The sequence below is a fragment of the Solanum lycopersicum genome, chromosome 2, assembly GCF_036512215.1.
Source record: "Solanum lycopersicum chromosome 2, SLM_r2.1".
Classification (NCBI taxonomy): domain Eukaryota; kingdom Viridiplantae; phylum Streptophyta; class Magnoliopsida; order Solanales; family Solanaceae; genus Solanum; species Solanum lycopersicum.
The window spans coordinates 49,645,474-49,673,050 of NC_090801.1; the positions used below are offsets into that span (position 1 = coordinate 49,645,474).

Below are 27,577 nucleotides of genomic sequence, written 5' to 3' on the forward strand. Positions count from 1 at the left end.
ATACTCAGCCATTCTGAGATCAATGTCAGCGCGACGATGGGATGTACTACTTCAAATCGGGGACATTCTAGCATGGAAGTCTTTCACATATTTAAAAAATTTAGCCTTGAAACATTGTAGGTGATTTATTTATAAGTTATTGCACCTTGATCTTTCAAATAATTTTATTCCCCCTTAAAACTACATACTTAACTACCATATTTATAATCTTTTACCAGTTTAAAAATAGTATCACTTGTTAAAAGTTAAGTCAGATATACAGATCTCTTAAATATGATATTGGATAATTATCTTAAAATTTGAACTCCTTAATTATAGGTACATTAACAATTCAAATTCTCATCTTCCAGTCGTAGTCTTCCTCCCTTCTCTCCACCCACGTCCTCCACCACCATTATTGGTCTTCCTGCCTTCTCTCTAACCACGTTCTCCACCATCATTATTGGTCCTCCATTGTGCTAGAATGACTACACCCACAAATGCACAATTCGAGCAATAAGATGGTTCAAGCAGAATTGTAAAAATAATACTTTAATCATTCAATTGTGTTTTTACCTTCAACCGTAGACGGCAAAATGTGATTGTGAGGTATGTGTATATTATTCATCTATTATTTAAGCCGCAGATCTTGTATATGAACTTCTGTATATGATTTTTGATATGTATTTAATGTTCAATTTTGACGTATCTCAATTTTGTATCTTGATGCATAATGTGTATATGATCTTTGAAAATGCATGTATGTTTTTTAGATATGATTTTTTTACATATTTGGAAGCCACCCGTGCCCCCAAGGCTGCCCCCCACGACCTTGAGGCAGCCCATGCCCGAGGCCACCCTCGCCCCAGCCCCGAAGCCGACCCCTTTACAAAGACTCGAGGCCGACCTCCCGCCTCCAAGGGCTCTCGAGGTCGGCCCCGCCTCCGAGGACCCTCGAGGCCCCTTTACCCTACCCTCAAGGCCTCGTGCTGTAAGGCTCCATCCTCAAGGTATCGCGCCACGAGGCCTTATCACCCCACCCCTACCTTGAGGCATCGCGCCCCGAGGCCCCCTCCCCTATCTCGAGGCATCACACCCTAGGGCCCCACCCCAACCTCCAGGTGTCGCGCCCCTAATTCCCCCGTCCCAACCTCCAAGTGTCGCGCTCCCAGGTCCTCTTTGCCCCAACCTCGAGGCGTCGCCCCCTTCTCCCCCTCTAGGCCTCCAGGTCCCCCTCCCGCCGGCCTCCAGGCATTGCGCCCAAGGCCACCACTTCCCCAATGTCCAGGCGCGCACCCCAAGCCCTTCCTACCCTATCATCAAGGCGTCGCCCCCTGAGGCCTCCTCCAAGCCTCGAGGCGCCGCACCTCAAGGTACCCCCCAGAGCCTCGAGATGTTGCGCCCCAAGCCCCCCACCCCTGGCTAGAGGCATCTTGCCCCGAGGCCCTCTTACTCCAAACCTTGAGGTGTCTCGCCCTGAGGATTCCCCAGCCTCGAGGCATCGCACCCCGAGGCCCCCATCCCATAAGCCTCGAGTGTCGCATCTCCAAGCCCCCATACCCCCACCCTCGAGCCCCCAGGCCCCACAATCCCGGTCTCGAGGCGTCGCGCCACTTTTTCTATTACGCTATAGCGACTAACCAGTGTAATTCAAGTCAAAAAGTGTGGGAGGTGGGACTCATCATTTTATTTTATTTTTATTTATTTATTAAAAACATTTCTTTTTATCTTATTGAGCTATATGTTCTAAAAAATTAGATGTCTTATAATTAGTAATCAACTAAACATGTTATCAAATCATGATTTGACATAGAAGTATTCACTCAATGTTAGAGTAAAGATGATGTTACCAACTTGTCACGACCCAACTTCTCGAGCCATGAAGGCACATACTATAACCCACCAGTAGGTAAGCCAAACCGTAACCCAGAACAACACGTAATGGGTGCGAGGGTAGAAACTAAACAAGACTAAGAAAAATTACTATAACAACATAAGCAAACCAAAACATAAATACAATTAAGGATCCCTTTCAAAGCCTGGAACTCACTAATACAGAGCTACCAACAAAACGAGTACAAGTCCCAACAGTGGACCACCGAAACTAGACTGTCTCGAAAAGTAAAAGACAAGTCTTTATATAAATAGATGGAGACTGAAATAGTACAAAACGCTGTGTGCTCACCCCTGTCTCCAGACCGGAAATGCTCCAAACTCGATCAACGCTGACTACTGGTGCTCGGACATGCATCACGAAAATAGATGCAGAGCGTAGCATGAATACCAAATAACAGGTACCCAGTAGGCATCATAGGCCGACTGAACTAGAAAAGTAAAGCAATATGAAAAGACGGAATCACAAAACTAGAGGTCAAGAACGGAAGGCTAAGTAACACTGTAATGCACACGAGTGTATAAATATCTAACTAAATTAATACAAATAAGTTAACTACACCTAACTGGAGCCACCATAAGCCCAGAAGGTACACTCGTGCGCAAGTTTAAATAAAAACCCGAACGGACCCCCATAAGCCCGACGAGTACACAAAATAACTATAACTTAAGGAGAATAGAACTCGAGGCCAAAGAACACCGAACCAAAAAGTAGAATCTGACGGTACGGAGGTCAGGCCTTGAACCGGATGCTCACCAGAATTACACAAGTAGCCAATTTCAAAATATAAGTAAATGAGGTCAGACCTCTAACCGGATGCTCTACATACTTGAGACCGGACCTCTAACCGGATGCTCTATATAAGTATGTGGATGGTCGAGACCGGACCTTAAATTCGAATACCCGACAAAGATGTCAAATAGCTGTTGAAAGAGTCTTTATCTATCCATAATCATATATACCCGTGGAACACCATCCATACTTAGCTAATCAATGTAAGTCTTTAAAGCCGAATCGAAACTCAACTTTGAATCACGGAGCAGAATTCATTGTCATTGACGTAACTCGAGAAGCTGTAACATCGAAGAAATAAGAGTAACTATCGCTGGAGCGAGCTCATCGTCTAGATAAATACCAAACTATCAGACTCAAGTTTGCTACATCAGTCTACAAGGATTTAAGCCGACTGAGCGACGTCGAGGCTAAACTAAGTCATACCGACTTTGAATCATGCATTTCTAAGGAAAACCCTAGTCAAACCTAAACTAAGGCCCAACATACTTCTGATAACCAGTATTCAAACATACAAGTAATCCATATAGCAAAGAAGGTCAATTAGTAACAATAAACATGCTCACAGTTACCCGATAATTCTCAGAAAAAGGCCGAAAATATGATTTTTAACACCTATGCATGATCCAATAACTAACCAACCCAAATCCCAACTAATTAACATGCATTCACATGTTCGAGTTCAATCTAAGAAGAGAAACCGTAGCCTACCTGAACGCAGATCACGCGCGCTCCAAAATTCACTTCCCCGGATCTTTTACTTTCTAAAAGGCCTCGAAATATTGATACACTATCAAAAATAGAGTCATAACGTTATTACGGTCATTTAAACACTAAAATCGCAAGAAACGGAGACGGGTCAATTTTGCGGTCAAAATGGAAAAAGTGGGATTTGCGTTGAGAAATTCAGAATTAACCCCAAATAAAAGTCCTAAACAACTCTCGGAACTTGTGTACCAGAATGGAACACAATTCAGGACTCAAGACAGTCCCAACATGAACATGCAACAAAAAACTCAAATTCTACGCTAAAAATCAGTAACAATGGCAGCAGCTACTTACAAGAATTTACCAAAAATGAAGGTCCAACAGCCAAAACCAATCACACCACAATGATCCTCATGAAAAATCTCACAATATAGGCTCTTGAATCACTAGATTCGGACCTAAAATGGCCAAGAAATCACCTTCTAAAAGTTTCCCAAAAGTTGAGCTCGAAAATGAGCTATAACAGCTGTTAAAACACAAAATTTACCTCAAATCGGGTCCCCAAATCAGATTCCAAGCTCACCAATGCGTTGCCCTCGAAAAATCTCACAACTTAGCCTTTTGAATCGCCCAATTTGGAGTTCTATTGCTCAAAATATCAAAATTTTAAAGTAAAACACAAAGGCTGAAAATTGGGTTTTTATAAGGACGAAGCTGGTCGCTAATAAACCCAAAAATCTGGTCATTAAAACCCCAAATTCTGGTTGTTAAAGGGCTGCACCAGATTTCAGCTTTGTGTAATTTCTTTAAAGTCTCCGACGGGTGCTCGAAATCCGTTCGAAACCTGATAAAAATAAAACAGATATGCTACCCTACCAAAGTTGACATTCCGGACTCAATGGCGCAGTCGAAATTTCCATCAGAGGTCATCTCGATTAAAAGTTCAAGAAGATGACATCAGAATCCAATTCTGACGATTCCATCAGTTTCGAAAGGGTCATTTTAGGCTAGTAGCATTGTCGACATGACTCTCAAAGTTTTTAGTGTGAGTTGGTGTGATTAGGAGTTTTAACTTTAAGTTAAAGGCTAAGTTTGACTTTAGTCAACATTCTGAGTAAATGCACTCGGATGAGAATTCCGTCAGCGCGGCTAGCTCCGGAATGCCGAGTTTGGTCTAGTTTGACCCTTCTTTCAGATTTTGAGATTTTTGATATTTTTCCGAGCCCTTTTGTGATTTTTGACTTAAAATGGTCAATGAAAGTGGGATTGATAATAAAATATACAAATTAGAATATAAATATTGGATACCTAACATGAAAATAAAAAGATTGATAATTATATTTACAATTACTAGTGCTCGAACTTCACCAATTTTAATCAAAAAGTTTAATAACAAATACTTCAAAAGTTTTCAAAATAAAAACTGATTTAATAGTAATTCATAACAAAGTAGATAATGAATATATGTTGAATAATTTTTTTGTACTAAAATATCCTTCATGTATAATTATTGCCTATGATTTAATTTATTCTTCTTTCTGTTGTTATTTTATAACATCTTAAAATAGATTCAGCACCAAGACCAATCGTGATATATGAACCTGAGAGTTGATTGCTTTCTATAGAAAATGTTCAGTTGCTTAGAAATAATACTTGAAGTTATATATGCATATAGCTGGATTCATCGATTTAAAATATCCATAAAACAGATTATAAAAATCTGCTAGCAAATGTTAAATAGCTTACACACAGTTGAGTACATCGATGCATACCTATATATGATTAGCTGAGTTGAGCTGTTTTTCTTTTTGCTCTTATAAGAAAAATTACTTTTAATTTTTTAATCAATCATTTGCTTGTTTGTTCTAGCACTGGTTAATTTAGTTGAACTTAAACAAATTGAACTGGAATCGCCTATCTATGTATGATGCTATGACTTGGAAAGGGTCATAACATCATACACAACCCCTTTAGCTCAATCTCAAAATTTTATTTTGGCACTTCAATTCAACTTAGTTTTGTTCTATTTTAACCCTCCAACTCAGATAGATTACTAATACAAGTTTATAATATAAAGGCATAATATATGCACTTAGACTTTGAGAGCATACAAGTAGACACTTAAGCTTGTATAAAATTAAATAAGTAGGCACACATGTTTTACGTGACATAATACACGTAAGACGTCACATTAGATGAATGTGTTCATTTCTTTAATTTTATACAAGTTTAAGGATCTATTTATGCACATCCAATGTTGAAGGGTATATATGCTGACTAAGGCAAGTTGAAAGACACAATTACATCAAAAGAAAATAAATGGATAGATAAAGTAGATATGAAGGAAAAAATGGGGTTGAAGAGAAAATAAATAGAGGAGAAGGTTATTAACAATAAAATATTGATTACTAACGCTAAAAAGGATGCCTCAAACATTTTTAAATGTGAATAATTTTATTAATATATGCAGTTAGTATTTTGTGTTTAAATGATAAATTGGAAATGAAGTGGGAGGGTTAAAATGAAAATAAAGTTGAGTTGAATTGTCAAAATAAAATTTAGGGACAAGTTAAAAAGGCTATGTATTTGTCTGACCTTCGACTAGTCTAGGATAGTCTTGCTAGAAGATGCGCTTGATCAAGACAAGACAGCGAATGTTGATTACAACTTTGTTAGAAATTGGATGGTAATAAAGAGATAATGCAACTGAAATTTTCTCAAAAAAAAAAAAAGAGTGTTATGAAACTGTATAAATTTACAAAAAGAATAAAGTAGGGAGAAGAGAAAAACCTTCTTATTCATCTTAAAGTATATTCAGAAATCATAGATCTTCTTTACAATGAACGAAAACCCTTTATTTATAGGGAAAATCTGACTTGGTTCCCAAGTAGGATTTCTAACCATATCCTAAAAGGACTCAATATATTTAGACATTTACTATAACACAAATATGTTTATAACACTCCCCCTTGAGTGTCGGTAGATTATGTGCATCGTTAAAACCTTATTAGATAAAACCAGTGAGAAAAAAATTTAGTGAAGAAAAAGAGTACACATATCTAAAAATACGATTTATGAATGTCTCATTAAAAACCTTACAAGGAAAACCCGATGGAACAAAACCTTGTGAGGGAAAAAGAGTACATCACATATTAACTTTCCCTAATGAGAACGTCAATCCAAAAACTTGAATCTTCGTTCTCCAAGCTTGTGCACCATCTTCTTGAAAGTTGTAGTTGGTAGAGACTTGGTGAATAAATCTAATAAAATATTATTTGAACAAACTTGTTGTATGTTGATATCGTCATTCTCGGGAGCTCATGAGTGTAAAAATACTTTGACGAATTATGCTTCCTTCTATCTCCATTTATGAATCTTTTTTTCATAATCAAAGATTTCTGCAAGTTCCTTACTTCAACTTCTTTAAGCGAAGAGTTTCAATTCTAGTCATCAACTTGCATAACAATACTTGTATGTACTTTATGCATTTTAAATCAATTTGTCCTTATGAAGACTATAAATAAGTTCTCAAAAACTTGTATATGCTTTAGATATTGAACCCATTGAATACTTTTATATCAATTTTGTCAAGTGACAACATTCAATATCAGATGTATGACATTTTCTAGTGCCTAGATTGCAAGTTAAATAAACTTTGCGCTTACCAAGATGCATCATTCCACTTTTCACTTGATAATTATTTCTACATCAACATGCTTTAATTGATGTAGAATTCATATCCTCGTAGTTTTTTACAATATTCCGCGCTATTGTATCAAATATATCGTCAACGATATACCATTTTATATCGATTCACAATATGACATAACTTATTGAGATCTCATCACTTCATTATTTTTAGGTACATACCCCTCTCATAAGGTTTCATGAACTGTAATGTCGTAAGCTCTTCAAGATCACATTGTCTCCTTATTATGATCATTTTGATCTTTGATCTTCTCCCTTTTTTCAAGGATTATTTTATTTAGAATTGATTAGTCTATCACGCTTCATGCATGTTATAGAATATATCCTTAAGGACATTCAATAGGAGTATTTACAACTCTTGTGTTGCTTCTAATCTCCTCCTTATGTTAGACAAAATAACATATATTTCAATCTTTTGAAAAATCTATTCTTGTGCATCATTGTAAATTCATTGATTATATACTGCATATCAAAATAATTAGATGAAAAATATGTGGTCCTGAACCATAAATCAATTGAAATAAAATTTATTCATAATTTATTGGTCTGATGCATACAATTACTTTTGTATGTGTGATATTTCAGATCAGTACATGGAGCTTTATTTTCACAAGCAATGATTTCATATTCTGAAAGTTGTGCTCTTAACTCAATTAAACTGCAAGTTGACAACAAACGCACATGTGATTATATTATAAATGTATCTCTTTATCATATCACATGATAGGTGAACCGATTCATATTTACCTTTTATACTTTTCAGAATTTGGGAATTTGGTTCCAACTTTAGTTAATCCAATCAACTTATCACTAGAACAAGCAACATAGAGAATTCTTAAATAATCTTTTAGTTCTTCAATGTATCTCTATTACTCAGTATGCACATCTTTGAGATGATCAAATTATTCATGCCAACTAATTAATTTTATAATACTACATTTCATAGGATGTCAACAATTATTTTTATAATACACGAAATGAGGACAAAAGTTTGTTGTATTCAATGTGGGAAACATCGAATTGATTGAGTTCAAACATTTGAACAATGGACTTCTGATTTTCTTTCCTTTTATGTGTTGTATTGATAATTATATATCGATAGATTAAGAATATCAACTCGATGAGTTTAAACTTTAGCAGTGAATGGTTTTTTTCTGCAAATTATGAGTTTAGAAATAATAGTTGTTGATATTTTGTCAAAATACATCAGTCCCTTTGAATGATTCTTTTCAAAAATATATAAATTGATAGCGAAACAATGTCATCAAACATTTGTCTCTTTCAATGATTATTTCCATTTGTATTTTTTTGCTATAATGTTTTTTTATTTATTTGACTTTATATATGTTAATACAAACTGAATCATAAGAAAATCCTAATATATTTTATCAAAAGCATTTCAGTACAATAAGAATTTTTAAAGAGAAAGTTAAAATTTATTTTGAATAATATACAACATTTTTCTCTTATTGCTAAAGCAATAAATATGTAAAATATAATGTCATTAAAAAGTTCCGCAACCAACACCAGTTTTCACAGGCTATTTTCTAAAAAAATTTGAGAAAATTTAACCAATTCATGCTGCAAAAGGAACGATCACATAAGGTTAGTAAGCAATTAATTAGAGCATTTTATAAATGAATATTTGATGATATGATTAAAATTAATCTCTTCATTCAATTGGTAATCCTCCTCACAATACTTAATGAGAAGTTTCATTTGTTCTTCTTCAAGAGTAAGTTGATTTTCCAGTCAATAAATTCGCAACTTTATATTTTAAATCAAGTATTTTTCTTTTGAGATCAAACACCTCAGTTACTTTCTAGATCATCTCATTAAGAATCGAAAATACCATATAAACATATTGAAACTTATTTTTTTAATATAAAAAAGAAGAGAAATGTCAAAAACTAAAAATGATATCTATTAAAAGCTCACTTGGTAAAATCTAATTTTGCGAAGCCATTTGAGAAAGGAAATTTAAAGCAATTAAAAAAAGAAGAAGCTCAACTTATTTTAGTTTGCTTCTCACAAGAGGGGAAAACCCTTCAAATAAATCGTTTTCATATTGTTCTTACCTATATAATATTTTGAATACATATTGTAATAGAAAGTTAATAAATTTTGAAAGATTTTCATAATTTAGAAAATGGTAAGAAATTTATTGAGATGAATTGAATTGAGTTTGTCCTAAAAAGGCACTTGATCTTAGATGATAATTAACAAGTAATTAAATTATTTAAAAGTATTAAATTACATATTTAAAATTTATATCTAATAATTGCTTTCCTAAAGAAGGGTAACCATATAAATATTATGAGTGTGTGTTCTTTATGAATCCAAGTAATACGGCTAATAAAAATGGGTTGACTAAATCATCAACATAAGAGTTCTAATTAGGCAATTAGTTAAGAAATTTTGTACCAAATATGCAATTACTGCAAATTAACGTTTTCCTATAATATATCATCACAACAAAAAATTCTTACATTCTCCTTAGTTGAACTAGAGAAAGTTATTATAATTAATTAATACCCTTAATTACGAGGCAATGTTTTGAATAACATTTGGTCCGAACTTTTGTTAGTCACTATTAATTTAATGAGTTCAAAGGGTAAGAAAATATACCTAATTATTTCAATTTTCTTTTGAGTTTCATTGTGGGAGCGTGTGTTTTCTATCCGTTTGAATTGACTTAAAAAAATTTTAAGTCAAAAAAATAAAAAGTAGGAGAGAACTGCTTTTGATTTTTTAATTTTTATTTAAAGTCATTTTAAATTTATTTTTAATCTTGCCAAACACTTTCAAAAGCTAAAAATGACTTAAAAACGTAGATTAGATCAATTTTTAAGTCAATTCAAACAGGCCCTAAGTTGATGTTATCGTTCATAATTTACCACATACATTCATGTAAAAGCTATTTAACACAACGTACACTTCTAATACGTCAATAATAATGCACATACTCGTGGCAAGACTGCTTTACAAATGTAGAGAGAATGCGATAACTTACACATGCAATGAGTATATATATCTATATATGGATGAATAGAAAAATTACTTCTACTTAGATTTAAAAATAATTAACTAAATACTTTTTCAAAATAGGTATTTGCCAAACAAGCCCGTCCTTGCCAAAAGACTAGGGTAGTTGGTAAATTTATATTCTGAATCAACAACAAATGTGAGTTGGGTTTTTCACCAGTGCTTAGCAAAGAAGAAAACAGAGAGAGATACAGAGACGGCTTCTCTCTCTCTCTCGACTGATCGGCCAAACCATCGTTAGTTGCTTTGTTTATACTCTCTTCTAACCTTTTACTTTCCGTTTTCCGATTTCTTTCATGTCATTCTAATGCTTAATCAGTAGAAAATTTTGATCCATTCGATAGATGTATTGTTTATTGTCAATCAGTGGATTTCAAGTATAGATACACTGGTTCGAGATTAATTAGGGTTATCACTTTTGAAATTTTTTGATTCCGATAACAAACCCTAGTTTTAATGGCTACATCTACTATTAACCATCATTCTCACTGGAATGCTGCCGCTGACACTGCTCCACAGCAGTCTAGCCGACCAGAAGAAGCCGCGCGTGGTGTTTACTCGCCCTGGGCTCAGATTGGTCAATCGGAATCTAATATACAAGTAGTTCACTTCTCTGATTGTTCGCTTTCTGAACAAGTGGACGGTTGTGCGTTTGAGAGTGACACTAATAGCAATGGGGCTAAAAAGACAGTTTGGAATAAGCCCTCAAATGGTACAGCTGATGTTAGTCCTGTTATGGGTGCTATCTCTTGGCCTGCTCTCTCTGACTCCACCAAGGCTTCATTTAAATCGTCTTCTGATTCACCCAGAACACTGCCCGATGGATCAGTTTCTGAAACACAGGTTATTCCCACTTTCCTCAATGCTATGATTTTTGGAACTGAGAATTAATATACCTGATGTTAACTACCTTAGGATTCAAGAACACTAATTGCTGTTGTTTTTGCTCTATGCACATGCTAGAGCAACATAACTATGAATTAATTGTTCCACCAGCTCATTTATATGTAAATGTGTGGATCTTACAGGTCACTGGGATGGTAGCAGCTTCTCACAGGCAAGCTAATACTAACAATGCAAACCCTAATACAATGCTGAACCATGTTGTACCCAGCCGCCAAAGGTCTATGAAGCGCGGTGGTGGTAACTCAAACCATAATATATCAGCAAATGGTGTCTTCTCTCAGCAACAGGCACATGGTTTTGAGGTGGAAACAGTCCTTAATAATTCTGGGAAGTCAGCTAATTATGGTGCTGAGTTTTCTTCGAGGGATAACAATCGTAGAGATGGTGGACACTGGGGGGGATTTGGAGCTCAATCACATGGTGGAAATGACCACCAACATCAACGAAATGCAAATAGGAGAGGCAATTTTGGTCCACACCCCCGTGGAGATGGCATGTATCATAATGGTCATGGGGGTAGGCGTGATCAGGAACGGCAACCCCACAGAGGTTGGGGGAATAGGGATGCACACATGCAGCCGCAGAGAGGTCCAGCTAGGCCATTCATGGGGGCCCCACCTCATACATCTCCACCTTATATACCTGGACCCATGCCTGTACAGCCCTATCAACCTCCCATGGTTTACTCTGGTGAGATGTCTTACTTCTCGAGATCTTTCTTTTTGAGTTACTAAACCCCATTTTGTGTCTCTACTGATACTTAAACCAATATGCAGAAGTTCCACCTGTATTTTATTTTCCAGGTCCATTCCCTGATCCACTCAGAATGCCTATGCTTTCTCCTGTGCCGCCTGTCTTCGTTCATGTACCAGATACCCAGTTGCAAACTAGAATAGTGAACCAGATGGATTATTATTTCAGGTAGATATGTCTTTGTTCTATTTGCATGTAATTGCTCTTATTTAGTAACTGCCTTAACTGGGAATTGGTATTCTGAAGTCTTATTGTCACTATATTTTGTTGCAGTAATGAGAATTTGATTAAGGACATATTCTTGCGAAAGAACATGGATGAACATGGATGGGTTCCGGTTACACTAATAGCGGGCTTCAATAAAGTGAGTTGGTTGGAGTGTTCTCTTGACCCTTAGTTCGTGATTAATATTTTCAGGTGTATTAGTAGCTCATTCTTTTGAAAAAGCATCACGGCATATTAATTCAAGTTATTGCTGATAACTCTTAAATCTTAATAATGTTGCTGAGCCTGGTTAATTGTCTTTGCTCTTTTTTATGGGTTAGAAAACGCCAATGGTATTTTCTCCTCATACAGGGAGAGACAAGGGGACAGACATCGACTGATGTTTTTCTACTTGATCCTTTGGAGTTCCCTTCTCTGTTTGTACTTTTTTTTCTGGTGCAAAGTGTGAGCCTCTTTAGTCTTCTGTAACAATTTTTTTTGATATCCTTAGGATTATCCTCAAGATTTGGTAACAGCATAATAGAATTAGTCAAAAATAGGACATACTTGAGCACAGAATCAGCTGGAGATCCATACTCTTATTTTAAAAAAACAGTTTGGGGGGGGGGGGGGAGCGTGGGTAGTTAGTAGTCATTTCAATCGGAGGTCTCTCTGTGTCTAATTCTCAATCTCTCGTATCATTGTTGCTTTTCCTCAGTTAGTTACACGAGTAAAAAGGTCAAATTAATGAACTTTTCTATCTCTTTCCTTAACGAGGAAAAGATTTCCTACATTATCCGAACTAGCCGGGGTGTAACACTTGTAGAGTTGCATGATCTTGTAGTCCCTCTTTTCTTCGACATGTCTATGATATGACCAGGTAGTTGTAAGCAATTGGATGGATTTGATCATTCTATGGTATAATTTATGTCATATGGGGCTCTGTTGTGATGTTTTTTCCAAGTATTAATGTCCATTGTATTTATTTGGAGTTCGAAGTCACTAGACTGGAATGTTTATGCATCATGAGTAGAAAGTCATGTCAGCACAAGAAATGACTGTTTGCATATCAAATTGCTGGATTCACCAATGTTCTATTATAATGTTTTTTTTAATAAGGTAAAGCTGTGTTGACTAAGTACCAAGATGGTACCAAGAGTTACAGAAGACTTGAGAGTATCCATACAGTCAATTACAGCATCTCCCTAGCAACTCCAGAAAGTCCATATATTGATCTATGTTGTCAATGCAACTACTTCTACTCTAACAAAACAAATTATATAAACACTTGTTTTGAACTCTATAAATATGGTCCTTTTGCCCGTCTAAAAGTGTTACTTCTTTCTCTTTCTAGCCAAATAGTCCAGAATATGCACTAAGGTATGATTCTGCAAATTTCCGTCAAAGTTTTTCGCATTCTCTGGTGCTGCCAACTCTCCAATAATTCCTTCATACTCTGAGGCATGATACAAGAGATCCCACAAATAATGAAAAAGAAATTCCCAACATTATAATGCATAGGAATGTGATTCACAGTCTCCAACTCTACTTCACATAAGTAACATATATTACTTAGTGCAAAGTCTTTCTTCTGAAGATTATCCCGACTAAGGCAGCTCCCCATGTTGCAATCGAACCAATTAGTAGGAGCATTAGTTCCCCAGAATCCAGATCCCTTTCCATGGCCAGCTAGTATCCTGATATTCCGTATGCTTCATTGGAAGACAATAACACTTCATTCCTATAATGATTTTTTCTTACTAGATAAGCATACTGGTAAATCCCCCTTGCTCTGATCAATGTGGGTATAATTGAGTTGTAGTTGACAAAAATCCTTAATTTCCCAATCTTTCAGATTCCTTCCAAAATTCATCTGTCACCCGGTGTTGGAAAAAAAATCAGTCACAACTCCATCTTTGTTATGTTACTGCAACAACTGAAAAAAAGAGGAACTTTTTGTTTCAATAACTCATCACCAGTCCATAAGTCAGTCCAAAATCTATTTTCGCATCATTTCCCACCTCCAATCTAGTAAATTGTTGTAACTCTGCCAATAATGTGGAGATCTCTTTACCCATCGGGGTGGCCCAGTGGTTTGAGCTTGGAACTTCCATGTTGGAGGTCTCAAGTTCAAATCCCCTTGCCAGGGAAAGCAAGGGGTTTGCCTTCTGCGTAGAATTCGTCACACCAGGCTTGCCTAGTGCTGGTTACCTCTCCTTTGTGGTTTGCGAGAGTTATTGCACAGGAGCAGGGGTTTTACCCTTTGTGCACCCAAAGGGTAGCGGCTGCGTGTTTTCCTTGGCATAAAAAGAAATTAAAAAAAATATGGAGATCTGTTTCCCTATTGTATAGAACATTTGAAGGGGGGATACCAGCCTTATTTGCTGCCATAGACTGCTTCAGTTAATTTATTCCAGACTACTCTTTCATCCTGCTAAATCTCCAGAGCCACTTGAACAAAATGCTTTTATTATGATTGCCTGTTTAATGTGATGGTTAGGAATGCAATAAGTGAATGTTCTTTGCTAAAGGTTATCCGGCCACAGTAGGTGGTAGGGTCCTTGCTGCCTTTTGTTGAACTTCTGTTGTTCAAGGAGTATAACTTATAAAGGTAATCTTACGGTCTTACCTCAAAGATATTGCAACTGATAATCATTTGAAGGGTTGTTTAAATCAGTGTTATCAATGACGAAAAGTGCAAAAAACTCTGACGTCTGTTGGGGATTTAAGCGCAAATTAAGCCTGTGCTTAATGAAAAAGGCGCATAGGAAAAAAAATACACATATATATATATGTTTAGTCCAAGACTAATAATCTTAAAAAATGAATGGCAGATATATGACCATAGAATTTATAGCTGGAGTGGAGCAACCTACCTTTCCCCGGGAAATGATATCATCATTCATCCCCCTTATAGATTTTATCAGTTCCCTCTTAGCGGCTTAGCAGCCTTGAGCCTTTTGCTTTTGATTCTCAACTCGCAGCTCTTACTTTTTTTTTTTGGGCACTGTTTGGAGTTATAACCATTTGATTTGTAATCTTTCAAGCATCTCCTTGATGCCTTTTCAATACAACTACTTATTTCATCCAAAAAAATATATATATGACCAAAGAAATTATTTTTTTTACGATAAAGTGAAATGTCAATTGTTTAGTGTCACTTCTTCAGAAGAGGCTCATTGGCAAGGAAAAGTTTGCCGTGGAACCTTGATGACGACACTGAAGTGCGCATAAAGCGAGGTGAAGCTCAACATGTTTTGAGCCTCGCTTCAGGGCTTAAACGCGCTTAAAGCGCGCATTTGACAACACTGGTCTAAATATGTGGGAAGTGAAGAGATTTATTGAGAATTTGATGAAAAAGGAATACAAGAAACTTATTTATTATGTGATATAGTTCCACATCGTATGTTTCAACGACGAGGGATGAAGTTAACACTAACTCAAGTATGCTGTGACATACTATTGCGCTGATTACCTGATATTCTAAGATGATATAAAGAATTCTGATCTGTATAGGAGTTTGCACTGGACTGTATGCTTTTGTTCAATCTGATGTTCTCTCTGTATAATAATGTTATTATGATGATTCTTTTCGTCATTTTTGCTGCAAAGGCAGTGGTGCCGGATGATTAATCTTTCAGGGTTGAGTGGAAGGTGGATCAGAAGTCTGTGGATATCCTTTTAGATCAACGGTTCTTCAGTATAATTCAGCACAACCTCACTTATATGCATGCCTTAAGAATTCTTTTTGTGGTAACTTTGTTTGCCATTGAAAAACTCGAGTTGTTCTGGCCTGTCATTTCTGTATACACTATGGTTGTACACTATACAATCAAATCTATTTTTTCTTATGAATTCCTGTTCTAACAGAAGGGATAGGTGTTTTCTGAAAGAAATTTTTGTCCTACAAGAAGCGGAATTTGTCAAATCATTAGAGATGAAAAAGAAGGCCCGAAATTTTGTGAACAATGCATGTCTAAATGAAATTAGTTGTACTTAATAAAACACTGTAGACCAAAACATACTCTTATCTCGATTTTGGGTTCTACATCTCATTTACATGCAATAAAATACATTGCAGTTTTAAGATAAGAACCACATTTTCATTTTTGCAGGTAATGGAGTTGACAGATAATATACAACTAATACTGAATGCTGCGAGGTCCTCTACTGTAGTAGAAGTGCAGGTATCCTTTCTATATGTGGTTTGTGGTCTTTTTAGACTTTTAGTCTCTACTTTCTCTGGCCAAAAAGAAAGGGGTCACTAATTTAATAAATAAAATAAAATAAGGGTTCACTATGTGTTATTTGAGTTTTTGGTGGAGTGCTTGTGTTATAAAAGAATGGAGCACTTGTAAAGCTGTTAGAGATGTGAGCATGGAATCTTGTATACACCTAGAGTCTGTTACCCTTTTAAATGATTTTTAAGAAGTCAATAACCTTATGCATTGTCCACCATGTTCTTTGAAGTAGATCTGCTAGAAACAATATTATGGGTCGTATTATCCCTGTTATGTTCACAGCCGCTGCTGTTTGAACTGTATAGTGTTTGTTTGCTGATGTCCGGAGCTAAGTAAGATATTTAGTGCTTCAGAATGAGGAAATTGCTTTGATGTCCTAACCATGAAATTATTTTGGTAGTATTTGCATTTACACTCTTGCATGTGCCTATTTCGGCATTTAGTGCTTCATAACTAGGAGAGGCACGAGGTTTCAAGTTCAAATTCCAGCGGAGACGAAAAACACTAGGTGATTCTTCTCATCTGCCGTAAGTCATGGTGGACAGAGTTATTTGATACTTGTTGCTTGTGGGAGGTGACAGGTATCATGTGGAATTAGTTGATGACCGTGTTGTCTGGCCCAGACACCATGGTTATCAAAAAGTATAGTGGATATGCTTAAATTAGGACACCCGGGTAGTATTTGCCTCAAAATTGTGTCAGAGGTTCTGAAATATTTTTTCATTGTGTTGCAGGGTGAAAAGTTAAGGCGGAGAAATGATTGGTTTAATTGGCTCATGCCACCATCAGTTCAGAATTCAACAGTGTCAAGTCCTCAATCTCTACCAAAGTCTGCTTCTGATTTACTTGTTGAAAATCTCCAACGTGTTGCATTTGATGATAAGACTGTAACACATGGAAATGTCGAAGCACATCTTAGTAGATCATCATCTGCTGAATTAAGTACTCCATCTAATTAGTGTGGCAATGAGATGGCTGGACAAGCTGGTGCTCAACATTCGCAGTCCAGTTGTAAATCCAAGTTAAAGAGTTGATTTTTACGTCGACCAGGGGTTGGAAGCTATTGTGTGCTTCTTCAAGCAATCAATGAGTTTAGTCTTTACATTTGGTGATGGCAATGAAGGAAAATAGACGGGGAATAAAAGAGAAGAAACAGAATTTTGAATAGAATTATAACGACTTTTAAGTAGCTTGATTTTGTTGGGGATGTATATCTTGTTTTGTTTGGGATTTAGTATTTTGTTTTCCTTTTATGTTATGTTGTTCCTCTGTCATGGTTATTTGTTATACAGGTAGGGGGAATTTTGATTCTACTTCCCCCCTGAGCATTGTTTTTTTAAAACCAAAATCTTTGGGGCTTCTGATTTTTCGTCTTCCTGATCAGGAGGGAGAATGGTCTTGCTGGATTTGCTGTGAAGACCTGTGGGCACATGATTATCTTGTAATTTCTTTTTGTTCGTTTCAAACATGACGCCATTGATGACTCTCTTTTATATTTATACCTTTTATTTCCCTTGTAAACCCTAAGAAGGATCTTCATGCTTGGTTGTGATATACTTGGTCACACACACATGTGTCTTGTGTGTGTGTATGAGGAACCTATATATACGTGTGTGCTGTTGATTTATTGAATTATTCGTGATAATCTATCTTACTGCTATACAAGGTAAACATGTAAAAAGAATATCTATTGATTGAATGGCACTTCCCATGTATTGCTTACACACTCCCCATTCCCCGATAGCTCAAATGGTATGGAAGCATTTCTGTGGGCTAGTGGGAATTATTATGGAGAGAGTGCAACTGTCTCAAGTTATTAATTCATGGTGGGCGATTAATGTACTTCATTAGATAAAATTTAAGGTTGTCCCTAAAATTACAAGTGAGGAAATTTGTGGAAAAAGAGAAACACGTGTAACTGTTTAGTCATGTGATACCATATCACGATATAGGATATTATTACAAAGAGAATGCAGCTGTCTCAGGTTATTAATTCATGGTGGGCAATTAATGTACTTCATTAGATAAAAATATATATTTAAGGTTGTCCCTTAAATTACAAGTGAGGAAATTTGTGGAAAAAGAGAAACGTGTAGCCGTTTAGTCATGTGATACCGTATCAATATATAGGGTATTATTATGGAGAGAATGCAGCTGTCTTTGGTTATTAATTAACGGTGGGCGATTAATGTACTTCATTAGATAAAATATATATTTAAGGTTGTCCCTTAAATTACAAGTGAGGGAGTTTGTGGAAAAAAGAAAACATGTGTAGTCGTTTAATCATGTGATACCATATCACCATATGAATTGTGAAATGGAATCAGCGTTTGTATATGCGATTTCACGCTGATTACATCTCATGACTCCTTATCATGAGATGTAATTTCATATTCTCCAAAAATTACGATATAAAATTTCAAGGACTTTTGAAACTTGGAAAAATTTCAGAATAGAATACTGACTCAAGGCATGAACCATTATGATATTGACATATGAGTGAAAATTGTGATAGCTTGTGCAGTGTTATATAATTATTTGTGAGAATACTAAAGGAGTGCTGAAATATTTATGGTCTATGAGCATGAAAATATAGTTGCGAATCATATTGACAAATAAATGGCTCAAAGTAACAATGTTGGTTCGTCTTCTCAATCACATGATCAAGAAATGCAAGTTCAATGTGAGGAGATTGTCCGTATTATGTGAGAATTATATTACAGAGTAAAGACTAGTTCAATACAATTTATGTTTAATTTTTTTATTGAATTAAAGTTTGATGAGACAGTTACTTTAGTGGGAACAAATAACTTTGTAATAATTTATAATGCAATTTTATAAATTTTTGTTTATTTGGTAAAATTAATTAGACAATTGGGGCTATTTTAACAGTTTTACAACTTATAAGATTCTTGTGTTTATAAGAAAAGATATAACACAAAAATTATATATTGCATGTCTAAACAATACTTTAATTTCATTTGATGATTCATATTATGATACCATATCATAATTTTGTATCATAATTTGATATCTCATGGCTAAACGGACCCTAAGAGAGAAAGAAAATCTCTATTAACAAGGTGGTCTATCAAATTATACCTACATTAATGTTATTCATAAAAAATGGAAAAAGGAACTGCAGTTACATTTCATACAAATGGGCAAGGAAAAATAGTGATAATATCATGTGACAATTCCGACTAAAAATATAGCTCGAAACACATAACATCACTTTCTAAAAATAAATTGAAAAATTATGAAAATGAATGTGTTAGCAAAAAAGAAAAAGGAAGCCACGTGGATGAACATTTTAGGTCCACTCAGTTTTGAGGTGTATTTCTCACGCTATCAATAATTTATGTATGACACTAAAAATGATTAATTAGTTTGAATTGAATCTATTTTTTACCCTTGATAAAAAAATTGTTAACAAACAAAAAACGTCATGTGAACAAAATTTTGAGCCAAACGCGCCTGAGCACACATTTGGTCCAATCAATATTGAGGTGTTGTTTTTTTAAACTAAAGACTGATAGATTAGGTGTGTTTTCGCACTCTAAATAGTTAAGATATGAAGCTAAAAAAAGAGGAATAATGTATGAGTGTTTTTGACATTTAATTCATTTCACGCTTAACAACTTATTTTCTTATATAACTAACAAATATTGTATAAATTATATTAAAATCAATACATAAATAGCGTATTTCTTATCCGATTACTATACGAGATTGAAAGGGGTTGTTTGAGAACATGTTATCTATCATGTGATTAATTGTCCCAGCACCTAAGAGTATGACTTAGCTTTGTTAGATAGAATTATCTTGTATTTGTATTCTATGAAATTAGTTGAGGTGCGAGAAAATTAACCAGAACATCACAATCATTAATTTTTTTTTTATCTCAAATAAGTTATCCCACCATATATATGAAATTGATATAAATTCATTGTGTTGTGTGGATTGTCCATTAAGTCTATCCAAGAATTAATTCAATTCATGTATGGATGCTTCCAAGGTGATAAGAACATTAAGGGATAAACATGTATCTACTAGTTGGATGACTTCTGAGAGTAATATCTCAACACTATAAATAGAGGTATCTCTCACCATTTGAAGGATAAACTTGACTAGAAGAAAAGTCTTCTCTCTTCCATCTTACTTCTCTTGTCATCTTCTTTCTATTAAAAGGCGGAAATTTTTTAGTTTAAGTTCATATAACTTGTTTGTTAAAATTGTTAAAATGGCCAATGAAAAAATCTCTCCACCGATTTTGGAGGCCTCCCCAATGTTAGAATACGGAACTTATGTTTATATTTATGTTTTGTTTGTTAAAATTGGCTGATGAAGAAATTACCGTCAATTTCCAAGGCCTCCCATGTTAATAAGACGAGTTTTTATTTTTAAGTTATTATTTCATGTATTCAATTTTATTCATATTTATTTATTACTAACACTTTTACTAAGTGTGTTTACAGATATCCAAGGCTTGCTTACTTGAAGCTATTCGAAAGGACTTCGAATTATATTTTTTTAATTCATTATTTTGTATATATATATATATTGATGTTAGGTAGACCTTAGGCCGATATTGTTATTTTATTTTATTGTGTATATTGCATGTTTATTATATTTGTACATTATTTTATTCTCCTGCTCAATTTGAAAAAAAAAGGAACTCAGTCGGAAACCATAGTTGTGGATTTCGAAGGAAGCCTGACTCCTTCCCTTTGGAATAACTTGAACCCCTCACCTAGAATTAAATTAGTTTCACAAACTCTCTTTTAAGTTAATTAATTAATTAATTAATCAGTTTCCTAGTTTTCCTAAAAAATTAGGTGGCGACTCCTTTTAATTCTTTAAACTCATTTTACCCCCTTTTAACCCTTTTTAAATATTTTAAAATTCTTTTAACTAATTTTTTTAATTTGAGTTACTGTGACGTTGCTCTCATTCAAAGGATGTCAACAGATAGATTCAAATTCTATCGTGTCAAGAGGATAAAACATCAATTTGAGTATTGATGCACCTTGATCATAATGTATTGGATTCAAATCCCATAAAATTATGGCGTAACACGCCTTATATGGGTAAGACATTGAGTTTGTGTCAATGCATCATAATGATGATAAAATGATGACTAAGGCAAAATAATATATTTTTGATGAAAACTCTTGAAATTCGTTTAATTGAATTTTCTTCATTCCCTAAAACGAAAGTGGTAAGAGTAAATGATAAGTTTAAAATTTGTCCAGTTGCTCCATTCTATAGTACGAATATGGTAGTGGTGAATAATAAGTCTGAAAGACGATAAGTGATTAAATGTATAAATAGGGGCGTGAAGGGACATATTGTAATATAATAGTCATCATTGTGGTAATTATAAAAGGTAAGAATAATATGAGTTTTTCAAAATTCCTTTGAACTGTGAAAAATAATTTTATCATCAAAATGACATGAAAGGTCATTGGATAGGCGGTTATCGTACAACCTGATTTGTTAAGTTTATAAATACTCTATCAAAAGAAAGAATGTAAAGCGATGGGTTCTTTATCTTTCAAGGTGACATCGAGGTGAGTCAGTAAATATGTCACATGTTTAAATGGTTATGGCAACTCATGAAGAGGTTGTGACTTGTGATAAATATGATGCATGTTCGATCAATTTGAAAGTGAATGAGTCAAGTAATAATAAAAAATACTATGAATTAGATATATGTTATGTCATGTTGGAATCGATATCAAATAATCATCGACGGTAGCTTTGATATGAGGTAGCACTCAAGTGCCGAGGATCTTGAATTCAAATCCATCATAGAGTGTGACAGATATATGATTGGTCAAGTAAAATATATAATTCAAGTATATTTTGTTTCACCTAGAGAAGTGATGTTTTGGATTGATAGTCCATAAATTAAGGTATAATGTCAGTGGGGGTAAAAAAAATTATTATGCGATGATATAACCGTAAGATATCAAGTACGACTTGTGCCTTGGGCATAAAGATTGTCGAAAAAATTCTGACATTATTGGAGATATTTTCTCCTATGTTGAATGCAATAAAATTTGTTTTGATGTGGCAATATGTGAAAACTTGAATGCATATAATGGATAGGCCTAAGTCATATGCACCCCTCAAAGTTGTCCGCATATTTCACTTAGACACCTCAACTATAGGATGTCCCTATTGAACACCTTAATGGTTCAAATGTCATGCCCATTGAATACAAAATGCTGACATGTCAAAAAAAATGTGTCGTTTACTCTCTTTAAGCACGTAAAGGTATCAAAATAATTTTTTTTCTTTTTTTCTCTAACTTTTACACCTAATTTAATATTTTTTAAAAAGGAATAATTAACAAAAATAAAAAAGAAAGAAAGAGTTGTCTTCTTCCCCTGCAACTATGCACAACCCACCCCACTATTTTCCTTACCTGCAACTATGGACAACCCACCCCATGCCCTGTACCTCTCTCTTTCTCTCACAATTTATGGTTCTTCTCTTGTTTTTTACTTTTTTTTAGATCTACGTCTCAAATATTGATTCGGCGAATTATTTGTTACCAGAAAATGTTATAATTATAATCATTTCACGACCAAAGTCACGAAGGTAATGCACTGGTTATGTCAGTGAAAGAGATAAAATTGAATGAAAGAGAAGGAAGAGGTAAGGCGATGATTTGCTGGCGTCGTAATTGTCGCCGGCGGCGGTGAAGACAATAGGTTGGGCGGGGGTTAAATAAAACAATAAAAACAAAATAAGTTTTATATTTATAAAATTATTTTTGAATTATTTAAATAGAGCTTTTTAAAAAAATTGAACTCAATCCATGTGTCATCCTTCTATTGGTGGGTAGTTTTTTCAGAAAATTCTTTTTAATTTTTTTTAGTTAGTAAATATACCAAAATAGTTGTATTTTAGAATATCATTTTTTAAATAATTTTTTTGAATTTAAATGCCACATGTCATCATTTAATTTACCAATTTGTCATGTCACTGTCATGTCATGGCGTGTGTAGTACACACATCTCATATATTTGGTTGATTGTCAAAAAATCTCAAATAGGTATCAATTTTAAGGGGTATACGTGTTCAATAGGTACTACCTCTAGTTGAGGTGTCTAAATGAATTACGTGGACAACTTTAAGGAGCTACATATGACTTAAGCCTAATAGATAATTATAATGTCTAGCTAGACAATTTTGAAGATTACATGAAAATCCTTAAAGCAATCAAGGTGTCTGAAACATCTAAAAGTTTAAAAATACTATCAATAAAACTTCAAGAATTCTTAAATGGATTGAAATAATCAAGGAAGAAAACGGTACAAAAAGAATGACCCTAATTGTCTTTGCATTTTTATGAAAAAGTCAGGGTCTGAATTTGTTATAATGGTTGTGTATGTTGATGACTTGAACATCATTAGCACTTTTAAAGAGCTTTCAAAAGTTGTTGAGTGTTTGAAAATGTGAAAAAGTCTTGGTAAGACAAAATTGTCTTGACCTACAAACTGATAATTTGACAAATGAAATATTTTTCATCAATCAACATACATAGAAAATTTTTGATGTGATTTTATATGGATAAATCAAATTCATTGACTATCCCAATGATTATGAGATCGTTTGACATAAATGATGAGTCATTTTGATCTCAAAAGAATGATGAAGAGCTTCTTGGTGATAAAACTTTGTATCTTAGTGCAATCAGGGCACTAATGCATCTTCCTAACAATACTCATCAGATATCTATTTTGCAACAAGATTCAGTTCTTCCCCCAACAAAAGGTCATTGACATGAGTTTATTTTATTTCGAAGAATCCAAGTTAGAATTGATTGTTTATGCAGATGCAGAATATTTATCTGATTCGCATAAAATTCAGTAACAAAACGCTATTTGTTTACATGTAGAGGCACAATAATGTCTTGGCGATCAATAAAGAAAATGTTGGTAATCACTTCTTCGAATCATATAGAAATAAAAGTCCTTCATGAAGCAAGTCGAGAGTACGTATGGTTGAGATCAACGACACACAATATTGCAGAAATATGTAGTTTTTTCAAAAGAGAATATATCAACCATAATGTACGAAGATATTCATCTGCAAACGAATGTGGCCATAAGATGATTGTCGTGAACAAGTTTAATAAGCAATTTACTTGCAATTACGAGGTCATGACAAATAAAATGATATTAAAGTATCTATTCGGCTAAGCTCAAAGCCTCGTCATATCGATGAAATAAGACAATGATATATTAGGATGGGTTCAACCATGCAATAACTTGTTAATGCGATTTAATCATAAAGACACAGTGAATTTCAACATTTGAGAAGCTGGTGTATGAGATTGGATGACAACATTGCAAGACTTTAAGTGATGTTTTAATCAGGGGAAGTATAATACGCGTTGTACTCTTTTTTCCTTGACCGAGGTTTTGTCCCACTGAATTTTTCTGGCAAGATTTTTAATGAGACAACAAATAATACGTATCAGAAGATATGTGTACTCATTTTCCTTCACTAGAATTTTTTTCCACTAATTTTTTTCTAGTAAGATTTTAACGATGCACATAATCTATGGACATTCAAGGGGGAGTGTTATAAATTCATTATATTGTGTGGATTGTCCATTAAGTCTATCCAAGAATTAATCCAATTCAGGTATGGATGCTTCCAAGGTGATAAGAAAATTAAGGTATAAGCATGTATCTACTAGTTGGATGACTTTTGAGAGTAATATCTCAACACTATAAATAAAAATATCACTCACCATTTGAAGGATACACTTGAATAGAAAGAAAAATCTTCTCTTTTTCATCTTACTTCTCTTTCTGTTATATTATGAGCTTAATTTTATAACAGAAACAAGTTATTTATCCCTATTTTGCAAATATTTAAAAAAATAATATTAAAAATAGCTATGATATTCAAACAAAAGAATAAAGTAATCTTATATTTTGTTTTAAAATTACCTTATACCGGATTAATTGACAACTTGGAGACCGTGAAATACTTTTGCAGTGCAAGTAGAACTTTAAGGTAGGGATTTATCTACTGCTAAGCAAAGTAGAAAATACAGCAAAGGGAGGAGAGAGAAAGCTCATCTCTCTCTACTCTTTGTTTGTTTGTTTTGGAGTTCTGTGTTGAGCACAATGATCGTCAAGATCATCTTCTATAGTATTTTAATCAGTTATACACTGTAACTTTTACTTGCATTCATCAATTTCTCGTGTATTTTAATGCTAAATCTCTTACCCTTTAGAAAATTTTGATCGATTCAATATTTTGTTTATTTGTTGTTGAAATATTGTAACAACCTGCTAGATCGTTTTGATAAATAGGACTATTTTGATTTTTTAAAAAAATTTAAAGGAATACTTTTAAACTATTTGATAGCTACGAATATTTAGTTGATGAATAATTATTACATAATAATGTAGTTGAATAATTAATGAGTCAAGCCCATAACTTATTTAATTATTTAATCACTTGGCCCACATAATTAAAATAAGTAAAAGGGGGTTAATGTTATAAATTCATTGAATGAGTGGATAGTCCATAAGGTTGGTACATGAACAACCATTCATATTCACTAGGTTACATGAACCTTTTTGGATATGAATGTATCTATTTATTATGATACTTAATATGGTGACCTTTGGAGTGATTTCTCATTCTATAAATAGGGTTGTTCATTCACTATTGTAATAGATATACATATGAGACTTGAATACACTTGAATAAGAAGAAAATTTCTCTTCTTCTATCTACTTCTCTTTATGATTATATTCTTATGAGCTTGATTTTATAACACGTTATCAGCACAAATCTCTAGCCAATTAAGATTGAGTTTTAGTTTTTCTTTAACTCATGTTTTGGTTGATCTCGTTATGAGAATCAAGGTATTATATGCATAAAATCAGGTATGTATTTTCTAGAATATTTTATGATTTAGAATAAAAATAATATTCAGTCACTAACAATTATCAAGAACCGAAGACATATAAAATTTTAATAGCATGAGTTTGAATGTTATTTTGATTGTTTTGAAAGACTGAAAGGGTGAGTCATGTTGTACTTCGGTCTATTATACTGTTGGTTAAGGGTAAGATGATGGATTCAAGTTTCATCGCACCAAAAGGGTAAGACATCTGATTAAAGTCTGGATGCACCATAATGAAAAATATTTGAGGATAAGACGATAGATTCAAGTTCTATTGCACCAAAAGGGTAAGATGTCAATTTGAGTTTTGATGCACCGTGATTGGGTTCAAGTCCCATAGAATTATGGCGTAAAACGCCTTATATGGATAAGACATTGAGTTTGAGTCAATGCACCATAATGATGATATAATGATGACTAATGCTTTGATGAAAAATCTTGAAATTCGTCCTATTGAATTTGCTTCATTCCTTGAAAAGAATGTGGTAGCAACATGTAATAACTCTGAAATTCGCCTGTTAACTTGCTCCATTCAATCATATGAATGTGGTAGATGTGAATGTTAGTTTGAAAGATGACAAATGATTAATGATATGAATAAGGGTGTGGAGGGACATAATTATAATAGTCATCATTGTGGTAATGATAAAAGGAAGAACACTATGAGTTCTACAAATAGTCCTTCAAAATGTGAAGGCAATTTTTATTATCAAAATGGTATGAAAGGTCATTAGACTTGTGAATGTTGTCAACCCAATAATTTGACAAATTTATAAATCTTCTATCATGATACAAGAAGATAAAGTGATGGAGCACTTAATCTTTCAAAGTGATGTTGAGGTGTGTCATGGAAATATGATGAATTTTAAAGCCATGACAATGTGCTTATAATGCAAATTTATAAAGTACATATAAATAATTAGTCCAATCCTTGAAGAGAATGTGACTTGTAATGAGTATCGTGAATGCTCGACCATTCTATAAGAGAATGGGTTCAGATGTGATAAAATCATTATGGGTTGGATATATGTCACAACTCACCTCTATAGAAGGTTTGAGAAAAAAAAATGATACATGTCACTTCTCATCTCTACGGGAGATTTGAGAGGAAATAAATTTTATTTGGTAGAAATGACTAATTGTATTGTACGTTTTATACGTCACTATGATATAAACTACCAAAAGGGCAAAAGAAAGAAATAGTTCTTGCCTATAAGGGTTGTGTTCATTATTGTGTGGCAATACAAATTTGTCATTGGTTGTGTACCTATGGAACAACAAAAGTAAAGCAAGAAAGACGTCTTGCTCGTAATGATTTTGACCATGACAATAATAATATAATTTCCTCTTTGAAGGAGATGCTCACCAAAGGGATGATGTCATGCAATATGTGATAGTACA

The 27,577-nt window shown here is 34.1% G+C and overlaps 1 protein-coding gene and 1 long non-coding RNA gene across 5 annotated transcripts; both read left to right on the plus strand.

Moving 5' to 3' along the window:
• The first annotated feature begins 451 nt into the window (after nucleotides 1–451).
• LOC138341721 (uncharacterized) lies at nucleotides 452–8,147 on the plus strand. The gene is made up of 2 exons (XR_011214590.1): nucleotides 452–588; nucleotides 7,667–8,147. It is a non-coding gene; the product is annotated as an uncharacterized lncRNA (long non-coding RNA).
• A 1,993-nt stretch (nucleotides 8,148–10,140) lies between these two features.
• LOC104645983 (la-related protein 1C) lies at nucleotides 10,141–17,751 on the plus strand. 4 transcript variants are annotated; one of them, XR_740217.3, is made up of 7 exons: nucleotides 10,141–10,969; nucleotides 11,155–11,722; nucleotides 11,809–11,953; nucleotides 12,059–12,149; nucleotides 16,105–16,176; nucleotides 16,965–17,522; nucleotides 17,615–17,751. XR_740217.3 is itself a non-coding variant. In XM_010318946.4 (6 exons), exons 1-6 carry the CDS (start codon nucleotides 10,583–10,585, stop codon nucleotides 17,187–17,189), a joined length of 1,488 nt encoding a protein of 495 aa, XP_010317248.1. In that variant the 5' UTR covers nucleotides 10,141–10,582; the 3' UTR covers nucleotides 17,190–17,751. The 4 variants fall into 4 exon arrangements, 2 of the variants coding, with proteins under 2 accessions (XP_010317248.1, XP_025885013.1); XR_011214591.1 differs by having other exon boundaries at nucleotides 10,147–10,969; nucleotides 11,836–11,953; XM_010318946.4 differs by having other exon boundaries at nucleotides 16,965–17,751.
• Nucleotides 17,752–27,577: the final 9,826 nt, after the last annotated feature.

Bases quoted from the DNA above. Each gene is read 5' to 3' on its own strand.
- LOC104645983 (XM_010318946.4), top strand. From the start codon at position 10,583: ATGGCTACATCTACTATTAACCATCATTCTCACTGGAATGCTGCCGCT. The intron at 10,970-11,154 runs GTTATTCCCACT...TGGATCTTACAG, and splicing joins GATCAGTTTCTGAAACACAG to GTCACTGGGATGGTAGCAGC. The intron at 12,150-16,104 runs GTGAGTTGGTTG...TCATTTTTGCAG, and splicing joins TAATAGCGGGCTTCAATAAA to GTAATGGAGTTGACAGATAA.